Source organism: Caretta caretta, chromosome 16, assembly GCF_965140235.1.
Source record: "Caretta caretta isolate rCarCar2 chromosome 16, rCarCar1.hap1, whole genome shotgun sequence".
Taxonomy (NCBI): Eukaryota; Metazoa; Chordata; order Testudines; family Cheloniidae; genus Caretta; species Caretta caretta.
The window spans coordinates 13,535,150-13,553,113 of NC_134221.1; the positions used below are offsets into that span (position 1 = coordinate 13,535,150).

General features: G+C 46.6%; 1 protein-coding gene across 3 annotated transcripts in view; it reads left to right on the forward strand.

Moving 5' to 3' along the window:
- The window catches only part of NUP188 (nucleoporin 188), a 46,717-nt gene extending 29,678 nt beyond the window's left edge, over nucleotides 1-17,039 (forward strand). For all 3 annotated transcript variants that reach the window (XM_048822471.2, XM_048822473.2, XM_048822474.2), the window contains 17 exons: nucleotides 583-652; nucleotides 1,626-1,693; nucleotides 3,123-3,318; nucleotides 3,899-3,976; nucleotides 5,758-5,843; nucleotides 6,367-6,512; nucleotides 7,559-7,740; nucleotides 9,112-9,312; nucleotides 10,061-10,153; nucleotides 10,381-10,539; nucleotides 11,309-11,446; nucleotides 11,973-12,047; nucleotides 12,833-13,042; nucleotides 14,472-14,603; nucleotides 14,791-14,861; nucleotides 15,306-15,435; nucleotides 16,191-17,039. In XM_048822471.2, the coding sequence (XP_048678428.2) occupies nucleotides 583-652; nucleotides 1,626-1,693; nucleotides 3,123-3,318; nucleotides 3,899-3,976; nucleotides 5,758-5,843; nucleotides 6,367-6,512; nucleotides 7,559-7,740; nucleotides 9,112-9,312; nucleotides 10,061-10,153; nucleotides 10,381-10,539; nucleotides 11,309-11,446; nucleotides 11,973-12,047; nucleotides 12,833-13,042; nucleotides 14,472-14,603; nucleotides 14,791-14,861; nucleotides 15,306-15,435; nucleotides 16,191-16,361 (2,206 nt within the window). In that variant the 3' untranslated portion in view covers nucleotides 16,362-17,039. The remainder of the gene's footprint in view (nucleotides 1-582; nucleotides 653-1,625; nucleotides 1,694-3,122; nucleotides 3,319-3,898; nucleotides 3,977-5,757; nucleotides 5,844-6,366; nucleotides 6,513-7,558; nucleotides 7,741-9,111; nucleotides 9,313-10,060; nucleotides 10,154-10,380; nucleotides 10,540-11,308; nucleotides 11,447-11,972; nucleotides 12,048-12,832; nucleotides 13,043-14,471; nucleotides 14,604-14,790; nucleotides 14,862-15,305; nucleotides 15,436-16,190) is intronic.
- Nucleotides 17,040-17,964: the final 925 nt, after the last annotated feature.

The window sequence follows — 17,964 nt, forward strand, 5'->3', positions numbered from 1 at the left end:
GGTTCTGTTGAAGAAACCCTTCTCTTTCAGTGTGCTCTGCACTGCCAGGTGAGTAGTGTTACCACATGTGTGAAATATCTCAGACAGTGGAGTTTGCAGTGAAAGGCTGGCAGGATCAGACTGTTCCTGTCAGGTGTGCTGTGCAGGTCTGTGGTTCTCAACCAGGGGTACGCAGGGATTTTCCAGAGGATACATCAACTCATCTAGATATTTGCCTAGTTTTACAACAGGCTACATAAAAGTACTAGTGCAGTCAGTGCAAACTAAAATTTCCTACAGACAATGATTTGTTTATACTGCACTATGTACTATACACCAAAATGTAAGTACAATATTTATATTCCAATTGATTTATTTTATAATTATATGGTAAAATGAGAAAATAAGCAATTTTTCAGTAACAGTGTGCTGTGACACTTTTGTATTTTTATGTCTGATTTTGTAAGCAAGTAGTTTTTAGGTGAGGTGTAACTTGGGGGGTACGCAAGACAAATCAGAGCCCTAAAAGAGGTACAGTAGTCTGGAAAGGTTGAAAGCAATAGGAGAAGTATGGTAACTTACAGTATTTTTATGTGTTTTTAGGCCAAAGTTTTGGGAAAACTTAACCAACCCCCTCTTTGGGACCCTTTCTCCCCCCTTAGAAACATCAGAGGTGAGTTGTTTATAAGGACTGACAGTAGCTGTGTTTTTCTGAGAAGTGAGTGGTGTGTGCAACTTCCTTCCTTTTGCTTGTTGCCATCTCAGAGGAAATATGGTTGGGTAAGGCACAAGGGGGAGTTCTGAGGGTGGGTTTTGTTTCCAACGCTTGCACGGATTAGCTGTGTAACTTTGGACTAGTCTCCTGAACTCTCACTGCCTCTGTTTCACCATCTGTAAAACAGAGATAACATCTACCTAACAGGGATGATGATGCTTACCTCCTTAATGTTTGTAAAGAACTAGTACACTAGATGTGCAATATAGTGTATGTACATACGTGTACAGGATATTTTGCTCCTGTTCCCAGACATCTGAACAATCTCTCCTCCTTAGTGGGCCTACCTCAGACTGACTTGGGTTCCTGAGGATTTTGCCTTTCTTCTGCTTTGGAAACTTCTGTCTTCCTTGTGAAAATCTTAATCCCCCTCCATCCAACTGCCATCCAGATTTGAATATGGTGCTCTTCCCTTGTTGGCAGAGTAGATGAGCGCTGTCTACTGAGGCAGCTGCTCTTACATAAGGCCATTTGATCCTTACTCCCTCCTAACGAGAGAAGATGGCTGTGGCATTCTCATGGGAGGGACACTTCTCATAGGAAAGTGCCATACCATTCACTCTGCCTCTACGTGATAAGCAGGCCAAGTCTTGCTTCCATCCCTGTCTCAGCCCCAAGGAGGTCCAGAGGGTTGCCTTTGTGCTACTCATAGGCCCTGTTGGCATAATGCTCAGGAATCCAAGGGTAACATGAAAACGGGGGTCACTTGAACACCACAAGGGTGCTTGATTGACAGTGTAGGTGTACTGGACTTTTTAGACTGTGGTCCTCAACACTCTTTGTAAGACAGAGCTTGGGACACAGTGCTGCCAGATCTGACCTGGAGGAACAGATAACCTGCTCATGTTCTGCTTTTATTCCCTCTTTGTAGCTCAGTGTCTTGGACACTTGTGCCTTAATCATGAAAATCATCTGCCTGGAGATCTACTATGTGGTCAAGTGAGTCATTGCCAATCTGTCCTGTTCTAGAGTTTTCAGCGATGCTAGGGGCACCTGAAAGTGAGGGCAAAGTCCTGCGCTGTGTGTGGATTAAATCCTAAGAGATTATCCATGTTTGAGGGGGAGGCAAATTGGAGCTAACAGTTCCGTGGAAGTGCTAGATGGACAGTCAATAGTTTACCTGTGGCTGCTGCAGCTCAGAAGAGAGGAGCACAAGTCTGCCTCCTTTGATTTGAATTTCATGCAGCCATCTATTAGAGGAATAGGTGTCATGAGAAGAGTCTCTGTGGCCTGTAAATGTGACATACTGGGTATGGATCTCAAAAGAGGAATATCTGTCCTGGAATAATGACACTTCAAATATTTTTAAGCTCATTATGGGACTATTCTAGCCACATGTAATACAGTGAAATGTTCCCATCACACACTGGATGCTAGGACTAAAATTAGGACAATCTAGCTTTTCTCCAACTCTGTAGCAGTGCATAGTATTGAGTTTGTGTCTATGACGTTTATGTCAGAAATTTTTACTTTGCTTCAGTAGGATTCTTTGGATAGAGTGGGGTAATCATGTGTTTTAGAAAAAAGTTTCACCATTTTAACATCTATCATTATAGCATGACATCAATTTACTACTTTAGCTTTTTGTAATGTTGTCTGTCTTTTTTGGAGGGTGGGACAAGGACATTCTTCTGTTGGTCTAGCATCGCCAGATGTGGTATTTTATGGTATTGAGGTAATATGACATAGAATAGCCCCTATTAAACATATTTACTTTGATAAGCTCATTTTTTGTTTGAAGTGTGTATCAACTCTGTAAAATAACACTGAAGTGGTTAAAGTTTGTGTGTCTGACTTCTAAATCAAACTTCCTCAGCTTATAAATGAATGGATGATTTTCTAGTTTCCAGATTTGCAAAACATATCCTGAGGTTTCGAAGTTCAGATGTGTGTTCTCTCTCACAGGCCCACCAGAAATAAAATTCTCAGTAAGATTTAAAATTAAGTCTGAAACATGATCCAGAATGGGTTCCAGGTTCTTCTCCCAGAGCTGTGCTGTTCTGCAGACCTAATAGGAAGCAGTAACTTACTTTTATCCCTAAAGTCAGCAGAATACACAGACAGGGAGTTGATTTGCTGAGTAAGAATGTGACCCTCTTATATACTCACTTCCCTGAATGTAACTACTGTTCTGAAAATTCAGGAATAAATAAAAATCACATGTTTAAAAAGATGAGTTGTTTCTCTCTAGCGGTCACCCTTCTTCCATACCATGTGATGCAATAAGTGGGATCCCCTTCTGAATTCACTCTGTGTGGGACAGTCTTGCCCCACAAGCTAACTTTCCATTCTGCATCTTAGAAGGAGCATGTTCTCTGATCAGAGAATAAATGAAAATGTATCTGATTTCTCTTCTTGACTTTGTCAGGGGCTCACTGGACCAGTCCCTGAAAGACACTCTGAAGAAGTTCTCCACAGAAAAGCGCTTTGCTTACTGGTCAGGATATGTGAAGTCCTTGGCACTGCATATGGCAGAGACAGAGGGTAGCAGCTGCACCTCCTTGACAGAGTATCAGATGCTGATCTCGGCCTGGCGGATGCTGCTGATTATCTCCACCAGTCATGTAAGAGCCATCTTGACTAATAATGTTTTGAATAGATACGTGCCCTGTTGTTCAGGCCACATATGGTGCAGTGAGGGATCAGGCTGTTGGTTTTTTTTCCATTATCTTGTATGTGTACTCACAATCTGAAAACCTCCAATACCATAGAGCAGAATTACCTCAGTGAGTTTTGTTTTGCTAAGTGATCAAAACTAGCATACTGTATGTGTGTGGCATGGGAGTGAGGGGATGTTGCATCATTTCTATAATAAGTGTAAAGAAAGCCAATAACACTGTCTATACCCAGAGAGATGCAGTAGATACTTATAGTAAAGTGTGATGAAGATGCCCTGTGTATACTCTGTTCCCAATTACCTGTCACTCAATGTTGACTTTTTGCCCCTTGCTTTTCTAACAACTAGTAATTCTTCGTTTCTTTCTCTATAATTGAATCATCCAGCAGATGCAAAAGCCTATGCCACCTTGTAAATTAATAACAAATTCAAAAAGGTGGGGTTGATGTTGGATTGGAAAGACGAGGGTGTGTGTGTTGGTGATGTAACTTTCACTGTGGTGTATAATTAGTCTGATCTGTCTCTAGGCAGATATAATGCATCTGACTGAATCTGCAGTTCGGCAGCAACTGTTTCTGGAGGTGCTAAGTGGGACCAAAGCTTTAGTAAGTGTTTACATTTCAATTTGTAGCTCTTCAAGGAATCTCTTTCAAGACTGGGCACACAATTGTCCAACTCCTTTGTGGAGCTCTAGTCCTGTATCTGTTTGTGGTTCTGATTTTCCCTGATTCTGTGAGATTAGACTGAAACAAGAAGGTATCTCTTAGAATTACTTTGCTCTCCATAAGTCTTTATTCTCCAAATTATATTTGATTTTCTTGGCCAGCGGGTAACACTGCAATTAGTGCTACCTAGTGATCCTGCAGCGTTGCCAGCTGTTGAAAGGCAGGCATGGTCATTGGCTGGACCCTGTGTACTCATTCCAGCTACCTGCGGTGTTGCTTGCTATTGAAGGCAAGGTTGATTACCTACTAGATCAGAGGTGGGCGAACTACAGCCCGCGGGCTACATCCGGCCCGTGGGACCCTCCTGCCTGGCCCCTGAGCCCCTGGCCTGGGAGGCTAGTCCCCAGCCCCTCCCCTGCTGTTCCCCCTCCCCCGCAGCCTCAGCTCACTGTACCACCGGCAATTGTCTGGGCGGTGGGGCAGCTGCAGAGCCCAGCCTGACCCGGTGCTCTGTGCTGCACGGTGGTGTGGCTGGCTCCAGCTGGGTGGCGGGCTGTAGCGCCGCCAGCCACCGGTGCTCCAGGCAGCGCGGTAAGGGGGCAGGGAGCAGGGGGGGTTGGATAGGGGGCAGGGGAGTTTGGGGTGGTGGTCAGGGGGCGAGGGTGTGGATAGGGGTTGGGGTGGTCAGAGGGCGGGGAATGGTGGGGTTGAATCAGGGCAGGGGTCTCAGAGGGGGGCAGTCAGGAGGGAGGTGGGGTTGGATGGGGCAGTCAGGGGACAGGGAGAAGGGGTGATTGGATGGGGCAGGGGTCCCCGGGGGGGGGCAGTCAGGAATGAGAGGAGGGGTTGGATGGGGCTGGGGGGGCTGTCAGGAGTGGGGGTTCTGGGGGCAGGGAGTGGGCAGGGGTCCCAGGGAGGCTGTCAGGGAACGGGGGGGTTGGATGGAGCAGGAGTCCCTGGGGGGGGGCCCATCAGGGGGTGAGAAGCAGGGGAGGGTGGGGCCCAGGCCTCGCCTGGCTGTTTGGGGCGGCACAGCCTTCCCTAACCGGCCCTCCATACAATTTCCGAAATCTGATGCGGCCCTCAGGACAAAAAGTTTGCCTGCCCCTGTGCTAGATCTTCAGTCGCTGCATGGGCTGATGATGACGATAATAGATGTTTCTTTTAGGTGGATGTTTCACCTGGGAATAATTTCCTCTCTTTCCTCTTGAGATAGCAAGAGGGAACTGTGATGCACGGCTTTACGCCAATAAAAAACAAGTGTGCCACAGCTTCCATTCCAAGTAGGTTGCAAATTGAGATGTAGAATTTATAAACGGGCTCTTGCAATTGATCCGTAGAACACTGTGACCGCACTGCTGAGAGTTAAGTTCTGTTGACCAAATGGGCGAGCGCTTAGAATGTGCTGTTAATATCTATGATTCCATACACCTTTCTTAGCAGTCGTGGGGATGGATCTCTGCTCCCATAGCTCTGTGGAAGGACATATTGAGTTGCATCATCTTTTTTATAATGGATAGTACCATAAACCTCTTTATGGCTCTTTCTGCACATATTCTGTTGACTACCTGCTCTGTACACAAATCTGCTTGGAATATAGCAGCTGGGCAGGGTTGGGGTGGGGAAGCAAGCTCTTAGTGCTCTGAATGTCTGTGTTGAGCCTATTTATCTTTCTCATCTGTGAATGTTGCAATTGTAACTGTTGGGACATTTCTCCTTAGCTGCTGGTCCCCATGTCAGTGTTGTGCCTGCAACTGGGGTCCATGCTGTGCACCCTTCTGCTGATCCTGCTTAGACAATGGAAGAGGTAGGTGCTCTATTTGCATAACTCTTCATAAGTAAGCTAATAGTCACTGATGAATGTAAGAACTTGGAAGAAGATGTTTGAGTTGCTGTGTAGGCTGAATTGTCATGGTGATCTGGGAATTAAAGCAATACCTTATTGTTGTACAATACTCTTTATCTTGCCAGGCCGTGGCTTCGGGGACTGTGGAATCGTGGGATTCACACTGAGGGTGGCATTGATGATGGATGCTGCTGCTGAACTTTATTGTTAAATAGTGATTCTATGCTTTTGTGAGTTTACTTTCACTGTGGAAAAGTGGGACAAGGAAACTTAAATTATATTGAGCCTGCAGTCTCACTGTATTTCCACCACACATTTCTGAAATGTCCATGAGGAGACCCTACTGATGACTTAAATTAAGCAAACTGTATCTGTGCCCCTACACACACATTCCCTCGAAATGATTTGCACAGATCAGTCACAGCCAAGATAATAAGTGGGGAATCTTGTCTCATCTGACGAGCTCTCCCTTTTTTGTTGTCAGCGAGTTGGGTTCTGTGGATAAAATCATAAACTCCTTGACGCAGATTCTGGAGGGAGTGCTGCAGGCAGATCAGCAGGTGATGGAGAAGACCAAGGCCAAGGTGTTCTCTGCTCTCATCACTGTTCTGCAGATGAAGGAGATGAAAGGTGAGAGGGCCTGGCCGAGGTTATGAAGATCAGAGCTGCAACCACTGGAAACATTTGTGTCCCAGTCAAACATTTTTGAGTCAGGAATGCACACATTGTTGGTTGCCAGTGCAGGACAGTGACTATAGTTGGTAGCCAGTGGGATTTTTCTGTTCAATTTATCTTGTTTATTATTTGTATTATGGTAGCTCCCAGAGGCCCCAATCAGCACCCAAGTCCTGTTTTGCTTGGCGCTGTACAGCACATAGTCAAAAGCACTCCCTGCTCCAAAGAGCTTACAGTTTTATCGCTTAATCCTTTTATATGGCCCTTGTCCCCACGATCTGAATGCTGCAAGGCCCGTCTCTATGCACTTTTGGGGAAGAATTCAGGTTGAGCATGAGAAGGCTTAATTTTAGTTGTATTAGCACTTGTGCCCCCCAATGGGTTATTGTCAGCTATAATGATAAGGAAGGGTGATGCAGTTCATAAAGTTGGAGTATGTATATGATGGGAATTGAATATTTTAAGGGCTCTCAAACATGAGCTGGGTGTTCGTTGAATGAGAGAAATGTAGGAATTGCTGGACTAGATCACATCCACGGTCCTTCAAGTCCAGTATCCTGTCTCTGACCATGGCCAGTACCAGCTGCTTCAGAGAAAGGTGCAAAAAACCCTGTAATGGATAATTATAGAATGACTGCCCTGCTAATGACTGGTTTATACTCTGAAGCATAAGAGGTTTCCAGCCATTTCCCCCCCCCCCCAAGAGATCCTGTTTATTATGATTGTACATATTGTCATTATCCAGATGAATGTCTGATCCCTTTTTGAGTCCTCCTAAGCTCTTGGCTCATTTGGCTGGCTTTCTTAGGTCCCTATGGAGCCCCCCTCACAGCCCCGGGTAGGTTATAAGTAGATACCTGTAGAATAGTGAAATGCAAAGCAAGTCCTGTCTCTGAGAGGTGGAGGCCCCTGCAGTGCTACCAGTGCAGTAGTTACACTGAAAACGGAAGTGTGAGGGGGATGAGCTAATCCATTGTGTGCTCTGTGTGTGTGCGCCACAGTGAGCGAGATCCCTCAGTACTCCCAGCTGGTGATGAGCGTGTGTGAGACCCTCCAAGATGAAGTAATTGTGCTCTTTGATCAGACACGACACAGCCTCACGTCTGGAGACTCTGTAGATGACAAGGACAGCATGGAAACAGATGATGTCTGCAGGGGTAAACACAAGGACCAGCGAGATGGGGTAAAGGCATTATTTGCCTGCTCTGCAGCCATGTTCTCTTTTTGTAAACAAAGTTACTTGCAGTGTCCACTGTACCATAAAATGCCCCGTCTGCATCATATCACTAGGTAGAAAATGGAGTGTCTTGATGCTTTATTTTGCCAGATAGGGTTTGCAGGCTTATTCACTTTCTGGTGGTGGAGCCCCTGTGATTATGTCCAGACATAGGGGATAGGTTATTGAGACGTGTGTCTCTTGCTATACAACAAGTTCTGGGAAGGTGTTCTTCAGAAGTCTGCTCCTTCTTGTGTGCAAGCCTGTTCAAACTTTAATACGAGGTTCCTGAAAACACACGGAGCCTGTTCTTAGCAGGCGTCTCTTCCAAAGTATTTAGTTAACACCCTCTGATTTCTCTACGGGAGTGTCTAAAAATATTCCCTACCATTTGTCTGCTGACAGTGTACATGGCTGGCTTGTTTCTCTATAATGCAAGTCAAAGACCTTGCCTCCAGCCCCTTGCATCTCCTATACATCAAACAGGTCAGTTACTAGTGGCAATATATGTACCTACTGGGATAACAACCCCAGGAGAGCAAGTCTGGAAGTCTGATTGTATCCGTCTGTCCGTCCTGCATACTGAATGTACATTTGCCAAGTAGCAGATAGGTCTGAACTGCCCTATAGACTACAGTAAGTGGGATACCAAGGAGGATTGTGGTCTCTTTGTTGGAGCTGGGGACTTGGGGTACCTGGGTACCATCTCTGCTATTGACAAGCTCTGTAACCTTGGCTGAGTTACTTAACCACTCTGTAAAATTAATCTTATGTTTACTACCTCCCAGGGCATTGAGACTATTAATACTTAAAATTTGCTTTGAAATGATCATGAAAGGTTTTATAAGAGCAATGTGGTGGTGGTCATACAAACAGTTAGGATACTCTCACCTCAAAGGGGGAAGGGTGAACCCTTGAAATGGTGGGCTCAAATGTGCGAAAGTCTTCAGTGGCCTCTGTGTAAGTTTCACACCTCACTCCTTTGTGACCCATTACCTCTAAAGAGACTGTGGGTTGGTCCTGACTGCAAAGGACTATTGTAGCTGTGAGTCTGGTGGTGTCAGGTCTCCCCTGAGTACATTACTGCAGGAAATGGATTGTCACTGTTTCTCGCCCAGATCTGCTTTAAGGAACTTTGCTACTATGCAGCCCCGTAAGTGTGCACGGTGCCACACCCAGTGTTTACTGATGCCATAATTCATGTATGTGAGAACAGTTACAACTTAGATCCCATCTACCCATTTGTTTTTGGACAGTCTTTTAATGTCTGTCTTTCCTCCCTATCCCCTGCTCTGGGATCTGTCATGTCCCATTCTCCCTCCTTCCCTGTTGCTGCAGGTGTGTGTTCTAGGGCTGCATCTGGCAAAGGAACTCTGTGAAGTAGATGAAGATGGAGATTACTGGCTGCAGGTTACTAGGAAGGTCCCTATGCTGCCTACTATCTTCACTGCCCTAGAGATCAGCCTGAGAGTTAAACAAAATCTTCACTTCACAGAAGCCTCGTTGCATCTACTGCTGACCTTAGCCAGGACGCAACAGGTGAGAGAGAGACACAAATGAGAGCTTCTTGCTGGATTGTTGGCTCTATATTTAAAATGCAGTTCATCTCACTGCACTGTTTGTCAGCAGCAGTGCAGTGCATTATGCCTCACACTCTACAGCTGAGCAGTGCATTATGCCTTACGGGTGCCATTAAAGCCCTGCCAAGGGGGAGGAGTTAGTTGTAGGTCTTGTACAAAGAGCTGCTTTGTATTTCCTTTCCTTGTTCTTCTGGATAATGGAATGTCTGTGCTGGACGAACAGAACCAATCCTGCCCTAGTGTAAACCTATAATTCAAAGCAAGTGCTTTCCCTGCAAACACCCCCCTCCCATCCAAATGTAGCCAGTACAACTAAGACAGCACTAAAATGCAGGAATCTGCTCTCCCTGTAGCCATGATATAAAGCAATACTTGTTTATTGAAACCTCAGCACTGTACAGGGGGAGGAGTATATAAGGTTCCTTTCTTACAGGAGCTTTCAGTCAAAGACAGAGGGGACACACAGGGTACCAGGAGATGAGGAGGTGTGTTCACCACACAGTCACGTTGGGGGAGGGAGATGTTGTTTTTCATTTTAATGAAAGAAAAGTGGCACTGTCTGGGGTGATGGAATTCAGGTTTCTGGGCTGCAGGGAAGTGTCTGAAAGAGAAGGGTAGATGTGTAGAAAACAGAAGTGCTAGGGGCGTCTTCCTGGGCTGAGAGAAAATGGTGGTACCTTTGACAGCGACTTTTCTGTGTTGTGCAGGGTGCAGCAGCTGTGGCTAGTGCTGGTGTCACACAGAGCATCTGTTTGTCCCTCTTGAGCGCATACCAGCTCAGCACGAATGGAACAATTCAGGTGAGTGCTGCTTCCTCTTAATGTGGATTTGAAACTCATTGGGAAAGCTGTGGCCTGCTCACCCTCTACTGGCTCTGTACTGTAGAGCCGTCATGGGAATAGAAGAGGCAAGCACTGTCACGTGGCCCTGGAGAACTTTGATGCCATTGTGAGGAGTGTGGGGTGTATCTGAGGGAGCAGAAAAACAAATAAACTCTGTGTCTTGTTGTTGTGGTTGGTCTGTTCAGACACCTGCTTCATCTCGGAAGTCTCTTGACGCCCCATCCTGGCCTGGGGTCTATCGTCTCTCCATATCATTGATGGAGCGCCTTCTTAAGACACTAAGGTACAACTTCCTGACAGAGGCACTGGACTTTGTGGGTGTCCATCAGGAGAGGATTCTTCAGGTATGTCCACCCCTTCCCCCGTAATACCTCAGTTGTCATGTATGTAACAGTAGCAGCCAGAACGTGCTAGACACAGAAGACACAGTCCCTGCCTCAAATAGCTTACATTCTTCAAAAAATAGGTGAAGAGTTGGGGAAAGGGATACACAAGCAAAGGGGTCAGGCAGGTGATGGATACATGTCTTGGTAGCTGTTAGATCCTGGGTTGTTAGCACTCATTCATCGCTCTTACTCTTGGGGGTCATAATATTGCTACAGCTGTTTCATGCACTCACTCAACGCAATAACAATTGTGGGTGCTGGGTGAGAGCCTAAAGTCTGTAACCATCTGGCTGGAAAAGGAGAACTGAAAACTGTTCTTAGAGGTGACCTCGCTCGGACTCCATCCGTTAATGAAAATGCTGCGGTCAAGGTCCAGTGTCCACTTAGGTGGGTAGCTTGAATATCGAATACTTAAATCCCTGTAACAGCTGAATTTTGTCAGGGCAAATTTGCTGAAAAGCCCTGTTCCTAGGTAGGTGCTGAATTGTCCCTGTGTTAGCAAACTTCTTCGATAAAGAGCTCTCTTGTTTTGGGGCAGGAGCACCTGCTGACTGAAACTGGCTAACTTGTAAACCTCAATGCGTTCAGAATGTCACTGCTGTGCATATTGGAGCTGGTAATTCTGATGCTGATTTCTCCTTGTGTGTATTCAGCTCTTCCTTCTAAGTAGGTGATAAGTATTTTTGTGCTCTGTCCATCATGGTCTGGATCATTTCTCTCTCTCCAGTGCCTGAATGCAGTACGGACAGTGCAGAGCCTGGCCTGTCTGGAAGAAGCTGACCACACTGTTGGCTTCATTCTTCAGCTCTCCAACTTTATGAAAGAGTGGCATTTCCACCTTCCACAGCTCTTGAGGGACATACAGGTAGGATCCAGAGCATTCCCCTGCGTGCTACATTTTCCCACACACTGCCCAGCACAGCAGGACAGAGAATGCGGCTAAGAGAGAGCTTGTAGATAGTTCTTTCACTGAAGCTGTTTTAATGAGGATCATAACAGGCCATTAAAGGAAGGCAGCTCTTTATCATGAAGAGTTTCTGGACCTTACAGTCACATAGCGAGGTACAATTAGTTGAGGGGGAGAAATTGACTGGGACTTGGAGGTGACAACTTTTGGAGGATTGACTGTCTTAGTGCATTTGGGTTGGAACCTCAGGGTCAAGATAATTAAGGAAAACACTGGTAAAATCTGACAACACGGCTGTTGCCCGTTCTCTGGGATGAAAGGTTCTATTCAGACTGGATTTTTAAATTGTTAGGGTATAATATTAGTATAATTTAGTCTTGTGAGGGGACTCAATAATGGAGAATTTGGAGCTGGTTTAGGTTGCAGCTGTGGAGAGTGTCAGCTATGGATGGATCAACTCCTCCCCACCCCCCTCTTGTTTCAGGTGAACTTGTGTTACCTCTGCCAGGCTTGTACCTCCCTCCTGCATAGCCGCAAAATGCTTCAGCACTACCTGCAGGTGAGGATGGGGGTCCCTGGAAAACTGAAGGGGGGAGTTCTGGCCCTGGGTCCCTCACCCCAACCAAGCAAAAGATCAGTCAATATCCAGTCACTGTTTCCAGTGACAACTGCTGACCATGACCAGCCCAGGAGCCAAGGTTTAGTTAATTATACCCCTCCACAACCAAAACCTACAAAGAACAGCTCTGAAATAGGGGACGTTTTGTGGGACAGTCATATTAAGCAGAATGTATCTGACGAAGAAACCGTAGCCACTGCCTGAACTCTTATTAGCTAGTTCCGAACTACCAGCTGTGCAGGGTGGAAGCTGTGTCCCAGCGGTTATTGTACAACCCTGCCTCCTAAGAATGGGGAGACAGCAAGGACTTCATGTCCTTGGGTTGATTTAAAGTGGTAGTGAAATACGGCTCCTGCTCTTGTGTTATCCCTAGATGGAGTTTGGGTGCGAAGGTGATGCACTTCAGGCACCACTTGTGTTGGGGTTAAGGTTTTTTCTGTGAACATTTTGATTAGAAAAGCCCTTTCCAGAATGTGGTCACTGAACACATCTGCACACTGTACCCTTGCAATAAAGACAAGGCTGCTCCTTATGATGCAAGCTAAGCATAGACCTCAGGCTTCTAGTAGGTTGCCAGCATGGCCCTTAGCTGGGCAAAGCGTGAGTATCTTGCTTTAGGGATTCCTGTTACTGGTAACTTGTTTTTCTGGAAAGCTTAGTCTTAAACTGCAAGGGATTGCCTCTTTATGTGTGTGTGTGTCTTCATTTGATTTCCTTCTCCACAGACAAAAAATGGCGACTCCCTCCCATCAGCTGTGACACCTCGAGTGCAACGCACCCCCCAGACCTCCTCCAAGCATCCAAGCCCTGAGTCAGAGGCAGCCGAGCAGAAGGCATTGCGTACAGTGCAGTATAGCCTCTTGAAAATCCTCAGCAAATCTCTAGCTGCCCTACGCCACTTCACCCCCGATGTCTGCCAGATCCTCCTTGATCAGGTACAGGAATAGGAGAGTGATGTCTGTGGGGGAGGGAGTTTGAAGCACCCTAACTGATATTGTGGGTCTCAAGGGAGCCACAAGCCTGTCCCATTCATACAGGAGACTAATCCCTCCCCCTAAAACACACAGGAGTCCCTACATGCACCCCAGACCACCTAAACTGAATTGCAAGGTACACCCCTAGATCTTAGGCAACCAGAATGAGCATTTTATTGCTATTCATCAACGTCTGTGTGTTGATTCCATCTCAGGCGGTGAAATAGGACCTTTGCACCTCTATTTACCACATGAGTCTTTTGATTCTAAAGAGCCTAGTAGCCAGATAGCTCTTTGGCATGGAGAAAAACTCATGTGCTATGCAGATGATATGATAGTGTCCCCTCCTCAGACACTTGACTTGTCTCAGTGTGCAGGATAAACTGGAGGTTGAGACTCTCTCTTCTTATTGCCCCTCTAACACCCTTTTCACCCCTAATACCTTAAGCAGGGTTAGTGGCCACACCCAGACCTTTAGCACTCACATTAATGCAAACAAAATGCTGGCCCCAGCTGTCACGTCTGTATCTGCCTGCTGTTCTTTGAAAGGTGGAGCCCAAAGCAGGAAGTCAGGGTCCACGAACCCTAAGGAATCAGACACAGACCAGTCTGAAAGGAAGTCCTGTCTGCGCTCTCCTATTGAGAGGTGGAGGTGCAGATATTTTCATAGCTTTCACTGGGATTGTTTAGCACAACTGTGGGTGTGAGAGAGAGACACCCACACACATCCCACCCAATTTACCAGAGCAGACTGATGCTCCAGCTAGTCTTACATCCTACTCTGGCAGTTACACATGCCTCACACTTCACGAAAAGGCATTCTCCCAACATCCACTTTGCTAGCCGAGTATGGATCCATACTAACGCAGCGTAACCTAGAGGGTAGAGCACTGGACTGGGACCCAGGAGATCTGGGTTCTGTTCCTGATTCTGCCTCCCATTTATTGAGTGACTTTGGGCAAGTCACTTCCCTTTGTGCCTCTGGCCATGTCTACGATGCAGCGGAGGTCAGTTTAGTGGGTCTAGTGAAGACCTGCTAAATCGACTGCAGAGCGCTTTCCTGTCGACTTCAGTACTCCACCGGAAAGAGAAGATTAAGGTAAGTCGACGGGAGATCATCTCCCATCGACGCAGCACAGTGTAGACACCATAGTAAGTCAACCTAAGCTACGTCGACTCCAGGTACGTTATTCACGTAACTTAGGTCGACTTACTGTGTTAGTGTAGACAAGGCTTCTTTTTCCAGCTGTGAACTGGAGATGATGATGAGACTGACCCTGCTTTGTAAAGTCCTTTAAGATCTATAGATGAAAAGTGCTGTGTAGGAGCTAGGTGGTGTTACAATGCATTCCTGCCTTTTGGATTCACTCCTATCTCCTCTTCCCTCCAGTCACTGGACCTGGCTGAGTACAACCTTCTCTTTGTTCTGAGTTTTACAACACCTGCCTTCGATTCAGATGTTGCTCCCTCCTTTGGGACCCTTCTGGCCACTGTCAACGTGGCCCTTAACATGCTGGGAGAGGTAGGAGTCCACATTCTCCCAATTCAGGCTGTGAAAGCTGAAGGGGCTGAGAAGAGGCAGAGCAGTTGTGCTGTTTTCTGTGCTCTGTTCAGCTGCTGTTTTGAGGAGGAGTGGGGGCTGACCCAGGTAGCTCTCCTCCCCTTCTGCATCTCCAGGCTCTAATATAACTTTTCTCTTCCCCCTCCAGCTGGATAAGAAGAAAGAGCCCTTCACTCAAGCTGCAGGGCTGAATACACAAGAGGAGACTAAAACTCTTAAGTAAGTCTCTGGGTTCCTTTACTTCCCTATGGCTGAGGAGCAGAGGCCCAGTGCTCTTCGCCTGACCCAGAGCGTAAGCTGTAGGTATAAGTGTAGCTTCTGCCCGCCTTCTTCCAATTCCACGTGAAGCAGTTCAGCTTTCCCCCTCCTCCCCCCGAACACATAACCTGAAAAGCAGGCAGGGCTCTTGGGAGGCTGATATCCAAGATCATCCCATACTAATTCAGCTGTTGGTGGGCACAGGAGAAGAGGTGGTGGTTACTTGGTACCCAGTCCACTGTAGCCTAACTTACCTGTGCTTTAGGGTGACTTTTCTATTGCTCCAGCGTGTAACCAGTTAGCAGACAGTAGCTCATGGGTACGTCTGTGCTGGAGGACAATATTCTTGCTGTAGTGCAACTGCACTGTCTTGCTCCTGCTAATTCGTGGTGTTTCCTTGCACAGGACTTTGCTCATGTTTACAATGGAAAACTGTTTCTACCTGCTCATCTCCCAGGCTGTTCGGTATTTGAGGGACCCAGCGGTGCATCCACGAGACAAGCAGCGGATGAAGCAGGAACTCAGCTCTGAGCTGGTAAGCATTGTGGAGCTGGTTTCCTGCCTTTGATGCCTTGTGCTACATCCCTCTTTCTCCTTTTAGCTCATGCAGACTTGTCTGTTGTGGTGCCCAAAGGCCATCCCTTCTCAGCGATAGTCTGGCCAGTCTAATGGATGTGCACAGAATCCCATTAGATCTAGTGATTGCAATTAAAATATTCAGACCTTTCTACCGTGGCTGTCAAGGCCATGTAAGTATCCTCCTGTGTGTAAGGCTCAGTGATACTTTGGAGGATAAATACACAGAGCTGCATAGAATCTGCAGAAGAACAGATGAGACTAAAACCCAGAACTGGATAACAAACTCTGTTCCTGGATTTGCAACATCATAGAACACTCTTTGAGCAGGGGCAAGCTGGTTAAATATGCCAGTTTTCCCAGGCTTTAAGGGGTAATGTTGACTTGCCTCACAAATATCAAGAGGCTTAAATCATGGTGTGTAAAGCACATTGCGAGCCTCAAATTGGAGGCGCAGTGAAAATGGGACAGGGATTTATGATGTGCTTCTGCAGTGCCTACTTCTATCTTGGTTTGCCCCTTTGGCTGTGAATGATGCAGTGAAAATGCAGTATCGGCAGAGGACCATTAGTTCTTGACTGGTCAGTGGCAGCCAGTTCCTGTCTCCAGTAGAGTGCCTCAAGACCTCCCGCTTTGGGTCACAAAGTCAGGTGGCACAGTCTCCCAGGATTCCTGTCCTGGGGAAGCTAACTCATTGTGCACTTCTCATTTCAGAGTACGCTGCTCTCAAGCCTGTCTCGTTACTTTCGCCGGGGCGGCCCCTCTTCTCCAGCCAGTGGGGTTCTTCCCTCCCCCCAGGGAAAGTCTGCCTCCAAGCTTGGCCCTGAGGGGCAGGAGCCTTTGATTCAGCTGGTACAAGCCTTTGTCAGACATGTGCAGAGATAGGTTGTGTGCTATTTCAGGATTGCACCGGAACTATTCATTCCCACAACAGAAGGCATCATGCTCTGTTGGGCTCATAACTGAGTTGTAACATCTGCTGGGGAGATAGATCTTGTTGAATGCTTGCACCTGAGCAGGCGAGTGAACATAAGAAGGTCCAAGAATGTTGCCCTGTTCGAAGAACTGCTGCGTCCATGCATGCTCCTTGCCTGCTGCTCCGCCTGCTAGAGTGATCTGGCTGGGTTTAAGTATTGACCAGTCAAAACCTTTATTTTTATAGCTTATACACAGCAGTCGGGTGGGGGAGAGGAGGCAGGTTTTTAAATATTTTCCTTTGGGCATTAACTCTGCTCTTAGTACAAGGTGCAGTCTTCCTCTCCCCATCAGTACGAGTCTGATGAGGCACAGGGTCGTGAGAAGCCAGCAATTCAGAGACCAGCTTTCTATTGCTATTTTTGTATCAAAGGGGTGCCAGGCACTGCTGCTGGGTTGGCAGAGCAAGGTAAAATGGCGTATGTGTGCACCCATCCCCCTCCTGCTGTTGATTTGCGTGATATGTACATTTCTGAAGACTAGAAGGCAGCCTCCTCCAAAAGGTTTTTAAGTAAAAATTCCATAGCTCGGGTCTTGCATTTTTGTAACTGTGCCCTATTTATACTGATATTAAAACATTTATAAACAGTTGGACTTGAGGGGCTTTGTCTGGGGCACAGCAGCAGCTTCCCTGCAGTAGACTAGTGCTGTCTGTTGACTTAAGACTCTCAATGGTGTAGGCAGTGTAGTTGTAGGTGTGTCAGTCTCAGGATAGCAGAGTGACTCAATGGCTGAGGTAATATCTTTATGGGACAATTTCCAAGCTTGCCTCTTTCACCAACAGAGATGTGAAGAGCAGCTGTGTAAGCTTGCCTCTCACCCACAAGTTGGTGACATAAAAGTGATTACCTCACTCACCTACACTTTCACAAGGCAGTTCAGATACCTGTCGTATAAGTGCTAACTGATACCAGCACTGCACGCTGGGTTAAGAAGTAGAGGAAAAAGCCTTGTGGGTGAAGCTACTACTGTGTGTTTTTCATCATATCACTCCTTAATTTAACCCCAGGCCCCTGCAGAAAGGTGAGAGATGTTTACTACAAGTGAGCAGGAATTAGCACCTTTTAAAAGACAACTTCTCCCTACAACTGCATTGGGGGAGTAGGGACAGGAAACGGCTCCTCCTTCAGCTCTGTGTACGCTGCTGTCAGGAAATGTGATTGCAGCATGTGTACACGTACCCCAGTAGCTTGAGTAACAGCAATGAAGCTACAGCAGCATGGACTAGTCCTGGCCGTCTAGAACCCTGGTTAACTCAGGTCAGTCTAGACAGTCCTGCAGTTACAGCTTCTAGTTGCAGTGTTAACTGTGACCAGAACATTGGTCAAGTGGGAAACCCAATAAAAATGGTTAAATTTTATCTCATTAATAAATCTTAGGTCAGGATTGGTTCTGTGCTTAATATACCACTATTGTCCTAATGTATTTGCAGCCATGAATGGTGTAGCTTATAGCTAAGGCTATGTTTGTGTCATGGGTACTTTTAGTAAAAGTCATGGACAGGTCACTGGCA